Source organism: Lipotes vexillifer, unplaced genomic scaffold (assembly GCF_000442215.2).
Source record: "Lipotes vexillifer unplaced genomic scaffold, Lipotes_vexillifer_v1.1 scaffold69, whole genome shotgun sequence".
NCBI classification, from domain to species: domain Eukaryota; kingdom Metazoa; phylum Chordata; class Mammalia; order Artiodactyla; family Lipotidae; genus Lipotes; species Lipotes vexillifer.
Window position 1 is genome coordinate 498,129 of NW_006790942.1, and position 5,968 is coordinate 504,096.

Genomic DNA, 5,968 nt, shown 5'->3' on the forward strand with positions numbered 1-5,968 from the left:
TTCCCTGACTCACGTGTCTCCCAGTGTTCCAGAGAATCTCGTGGCTGTGGCTTTGAGGGGAGAGTCTAGGAAGGGTGAGGACTGTTTGCACTCAGTGGACAAAGGGGCACGAGAAGGGGAGGTGGGTGCACTGGGGAACCACAGCTAGAGAGACTGTGAGGCCAGCCCTGCACAGCTCAGAAGGCCCTGAGCACTTTGTGGGGTGTCTGGAATGCTCCTCCAGGGCCTCTCCCACATCAGCCTCTGAAGAGTTGCCGAGGATGGGGGAAGCAGAGGCCACTGTGTCAACACAGGTCGGCCTTACAGTCACAAATTGCTCTCTGCCTGAAGGCCTTTTGGAAATAAACTGGGATAGACAAAACTTCAGCTTAAGAAGGTCATTCTACTCCTTTTATATTAAAAATTTTTTTAAACTTTTAGAAAGTCATCTCTGGTAAATCAGTTAAAGTCCTTTTGCAGCTAAGAAGTTACCCAGCTAAATTCCCATTTTCAGAGATGCTGCATGTGAGCGATGCCTGACATCACTGGGACAGCACACGTGCACACAGCTGTTTTTCCTACCAGTCCTCCACAAGCAAAGGCCAACTCCAGAAGTCCATTGGCGAGCCGCTTGCAGCTGGGGTCCAGTGAGGGCAGGCACTGCCCTTCGACTCCAGGTGCGATGCTTTTATAAACCAGGGAGAGAAGCTTTGTGCCAAGAGAATGCGGCTGATCTGCAGACTAGAATAAAGCAACACTGAAATACCCAACAGTGAGGTATGACGTAGAAAAACACCATCTCACACCTTTCATTAATACAAATCCATGTTCACCAACACTGACCACTGCCTTCCAACTGTCAGGGACATTTTCACTCACCTCTGACTCCTGGCCACACAGGCACAATAGCAGTTAGTGCCTAAAGGTCTTCAGAAGGTGCTGGAAATATTCAAGTGTCCTTTATTTTCATTTTACATTAATAAACTTTTACACTTACTGTCATATTTACACTCTAGGCAACACTGCCACGTGTGGAGCAAGTATTTCTCTAATTCCTATTTCAGCATGCTCTGTACATTAAGGGATATTTTAAAAAGGCTATAAATAAATCGACTAACTGGCATAATGAGCTAAGAGAAATGTAAAACAAACTGGCACAGTTACCTGCGATGGCGCTATAACATGCAGAAAGCCAGCCCTGTGAAGCTGCTTACAGGCCGACACGACAGACGCCAGCTCAGCCCTACTAGCGTGAGCGTCCAGGCCATAGAGGTCAACAGCGCAGAGCTCCTCAATGCTGGCCATGCAGGGAAAATGAAAGGAGACCAGGTGAGTGCCGGTCTCGTGACGTTACAGGACACTGACGATTGTGTGCGTCCTGCTGCAATGTATTTACTAGCTTCCCGGTGCCCCAGTCCACCGCAAGGTCCTGGACAGCAAACCCAGGTTAAGCAAACTAGGGTGCGTGCCAATGCCGCAGGGACCACTCGGTGCCACCCGCAGGCCGTCTGCTGCCCTAAGGGCTAAGCCGTGGAGGGGCCTCTGCGCCCCACCCTCACCCCCACCCCGCCCGGAGGCTGCCCTGGAAGCCCCACCTCTGTGTCGTGACCTCCTCCCTGAGGCACGCCTCCAGCGCAGCGCAGTGCGGGGACGTCTTCAGGGCCTTCAGAAGGCCCACGCACACACTGGGGAGGTGGTCCATCACCGGGAAGTCCCCGACGTTGAAGCCCACGCTCGAGGGTGCACACAGCGTTCTCACCAGGAGCTTCATAAGGTCCGCGCTGCACGAATCCTTCCCGAGGAGCTGCACAGACACACCCATCGGTCAGCGTCGGGACTTTCACCGCACTGGACGCCCAGCAAGCGGGAAGGATGGTGCGGGGCTCAGACAGCACACAGTTCAGGCTCTGCGGTCCTTAGGTCTCCGCCGCGTGGACCTGACTGCCGTCACGGCGGAAGAGCAACTGTGGACCACACGTGGACGGGAGGGCCCGGAGGTGCCCCAGAGAAACCTTCACAGGGTGGCGCCGTGGGCTTCCAGCCTGGCAGAGGCAGGGCCTGGCGCATAATAGGCGCTGAGCAGGCACTGACGGGATGCGGGTCTCAGCCTCACAGACACATTTACAGATGCTGGCTAACGCGCATTTCGTCAGGCAGCTGCTTGATCACAGCATAACACACAGTAGCCAATAAACATCTAGGAAAACTGTGTCTTATTTGCACAGTGAGAATCTGAAGCACATACAGAGTTTTATCATTATTTTCAAGAAGAGACACAACTCCTATAGCAAGGGAGAGTTCTAAGGCCAGAACCGCCAGTGGGTAGCCAAGCACAGGCTCCTTGCTCAGGGCAGCGGGCGGGCCTACCTTCCAGCTGTCAGGGGAGGTGCCAAGCAGCGTTGTGGAGAACTCCAGGACCCGGACCACCACCGTGCATTTGCTGTAATTGTATCTTTCTCCCTCCTGTGGGCTGGGTCTGTCACCTGTGGCCCCGGCACCAAAGCACTTTTCTGCCACCGTGATATCATGCAGAGCAATGCTTTCTAAGAAGAAAGCCACTGCTTTCCAAAGTGAAGACTGGGTTTCAGCACCTAGAAAAAATTGTATTAAAATGTTAACATACGCTTCCCTCTAAACCCACCAAGATTAATGTAAAGTTCCATCTTTAAATATAGGTGTGATATACTTTCAGTCAAAATTTTAAAAGTTTTAATAAAAGCCGAATAAAACAGCACTTATTTCTTCTCATTTCAAAACACCACCTGAACACAACTCAACTGCAGACTCGTACAGTAAGAACCCACCTACGGAAGGTTAGGTCTTGGCTCTCAAACACTACCATGGGACCATAAATTAACATGATCTTTCTGAAGGGCTATTTGCCAAATCGTGCTAAAAGCTTAAAAAAACGTGCACACCAATTTCTATCAAAGGTTTAAAAGCTCATATGCTTTGATCCAGCACTGAAATTTTATCCTCGGGAAATAATGGCAGAATTGCAAAGATGTGCTTTGAAGATGTTAATTTTAGCATTGTTTTTAATAATAAAAAAAATAGGAACAACCTAAATGTCCTTCAGGGGGCAACGGAGACGCCACGGCAGTGGCCTGTAAGCAGGAGGCTGTGACTGACGTTTTATGGGATCAATTTCAGATCAACTCCCCAACGGGTTTCTCCCAAAACTCGTGAGTGTGAGACACGCTCCGCCACAGGAAGGACGGACACACCGTTCTCCACTCCGCAATCCGAGCACAGCTCACCCTTCTGGGGTAAAGGCAAGGGACACGTGACAACAATGGTGCACAAGCCAAGGGAGTGAACAAAGGTGGAGGCTGGTTAGGTCCTCTAGGGTGATGGCTTCCAGGTCTTTGTTCTCCTTAGATTTAAGGAAGGCGATCAAACTGTCAGCTGACAGGTCATTATGTATTTAAAAAACTGGGAGAAAATGTGTTCAGAACTGCATTCTCAAACACCAGAGACCCTGAACCCAACAGGCCAGGGGCCGTCTGACTCCTTCCAACCCCATCACCTCTGACAGGCCTGCGGAGAGAAGAGCAGGCCCTCTGCTCAGAGGCCGCCCCGGCTGGAACGGAGGACCCCCCACAAAGAGCACAGCCCGTTCTGAGGGCAAGTCTGAGGCTCTGCCCACTGTACGGGGCAGGGGTGGGGGCGGGGCGTGGGGTGGGCAGGAGAACGGCCAGAAGATTTAGCCAGCTGCTCCGAGAACCCTGAAGCAGAGAGCACACCTGTCAGGCGACAGCCGGCTCCAGGTGCTGTTTCCCGGGGGACACCATTCCCAGAGCCAGTGCCTGCCCGCGTGGGCCACCAGGGTCCCCAGGGGGACAGAGCCTGCCCAGCACTCACATCCCACCTGCCTGACGTCCTTTGCAAACAACACCGTCACTACTGCACGACAACTGAGAAGCTCCAGGGACAGAAAGATGCAAGAAAACTAAAGACCCACTCCACAGAGACAAGGCACAAGATCAGAGGCCTCAGGAAAACCTCAGAAGGTTACTTTACACAAGGGTCACTGAGAACCTGTGCACAGGGCAAGAGAGCAGCACAGACTCCGGGCAGGGAGTCCCCCCACCCTCACTGTGAGCTCAGAGATGCAGGCAGAGCTGAAGAAATGACACCCTGTGATACTGCCCAACCAAAACCCCACCCATCTTGGCCCCGGCATGGTTCCAGGCAGAGCCAGACGGTGCTGACCCAGGGAGGCTCTACCCACCCAGGAGCTGGGCGGCACCAAGGGTCCCTGCGCCCAGGAAGGTGTTGTAGCACTCCAGCGCAGCCAGCAGCGCGTCCATCCACTGCAGCGTGGCACGCAGGCTGAACGGCCCACGCAGCTGGAGGAGGGTGGGCTGGGTGAGGATGCCGGCTGGCGGATCGCAGGCTCCTCCGCCCTCAAATGCGTTTATGAGGAAGGAAATGCCTTCCTTCTGGATCAGGTCTCTCAGCCACAGGGAAGGGGATTTGTTGCCTTAAAAGAGAAATAAGATTAAAACACACATATAAATCACTTTCATGTAGTTAAAAAATCACTTGATCTAATCACTGTACCTAATTAAAAACAGCATCTCCCAAAAATAAAAAATTAAAAGTCTGGTATGTTAAAAATGTAATCAAACCAGAACAAGACAGGCAATATCACAATATTTCAAATACAGTTTTCCATAAATGTCCCACATAAACGACCTACCAGTGCACTGAAATGCCAAAATGATCCAGGACGGTCTTATTTTACCCGCAGCACTCACAACTTGCTCACTGTACTTACTGTCAAGAAAGTATTTCCACCAAAAGCCATTCTCTTCAGTTTCTTTAAACATTATTAACATAGTCGGATACCATCTGAATACCTATAAACTTCATGCTCTTTCTCTTGCCTTTTTTCCTTGAAAGTCATTATTGCTTTTTTTAAGGAATAAACACAGAGCAGTCAGACACTCCAGCCCCTCTGCCTGTGCCGTCGGCGGCCGTGGGGACCAGGCCTCGCCAGCCTGCTTCCTCGTCCACGGTGAGACGCACACAGTATCTAACTCTGAGGCTGTCACCAAGGTGAAGTGAACTGAAGCAGTTAATATCTGAAAAAGTGCTTAGAACGGCATCTACCACATGGTAAGTGCCGTGCTTATTAAAGAGTCAAATGATCTGCTTTTGAAAAGATATTTTTCTTTTAGGTATTAATCATTTTCTAAATTAAAGAAAAAAACATTAAAGTGTATTTTGTATGCTCTGAAATCAGTGGCTGTGAAAAGGTCAAGTCATTCTGACTCTAATGAAGTTACAGAAGAATCCAAAACAGTAATGTAATTCTGATGCAAAAGAAGAACTGGGGACTTGCTTGGTGGCGCAGTGGTTAAGAATCCACCTGCCGATGCAGGGGACGTGCGTTCGAGCCCTGGTCTGGGAAGATCCCACATGCCACGGAGCAACTAAGCCCGTGTGCCACAACTACTGAGCCTGCGTTCTGGAGCCCGTGCACCACAACTACTGAGCCTGCGCTCTAGAGCCCACGAGCCACAGCTACTGAGCCCGCGCGCCTAGAGCCCGTGCTCCACAACAGGAGAAGCCACCGCAATGAGAAGCCCGCGCACCACAACGAAGAGCAGCCTCCACTCTACACAACTAGAGAAAGCCCGCGTGCAGCAACAAAGACCCAAGGTGGCCAAAAATAAATTAATTAATTAATTAATTAAAAAAAAAAATTTTTTTTTCCACTGTGTCAAAAATACCTCTCACAAGCTTATATAAGTAAAAGATTAGTACCATGTTTTCAGGGGTTGTTTTAGGAAGAAATATAAACATTCCATTATTTTCACTAAGAAATGAATAAAACTAACCATGAGTGAAGAATACTACTATATTTAAATTCTACATAGAGTGCTAGCTAAGAGCGGCAGAGAGGACGTGCAAAAAGGAAGGACCTGGGAAGACAGGTCTAGAGGGAAGCAAGACAGGTCGAGGATTGGGGGGGGGGGGG

At 50.3% G+C, this 5,968-nt stretch overlaps 1 protein-coding gene across 2 annotated transcripts in view; it reads right to left on the reverse strand.

Moving 5' to 3' along the window:
* PRKDC (protein kinase, DNA-activated, catalytic subunit) overlaps positions 1-5,968 on the reverse strand; it is a 156,162-nt gene that overhangs the window by 85,645 nt on the left and 64,549 nt on the right. For both annotated transcript variants that reach the window (XM_007464010.1, XM_007464009.1), the window contains exons 31-35: positions 4,214-4,465; positions 2,347-2,570; positions 1,575-1,783; positions 1,144-1,276; positions 562-720 (exon numbers count right to left, since the gene is read on the reverse strand). In XM_007464010.1, the coding sequence (XP_007464072.1) occupies positions 562-720; positions 1,144-1,276; positions 1,575-1,783; positions 2,347-2,570; positions 4,214-4,465 (977 nt within the window). The remainder of the gene's footprint in view (positions 1-561; positions 721-1,143; positions 1,277-1,574; positions 1,784-2,346; positions 2,571-4,213; positions 4,466-5,968) is intronic.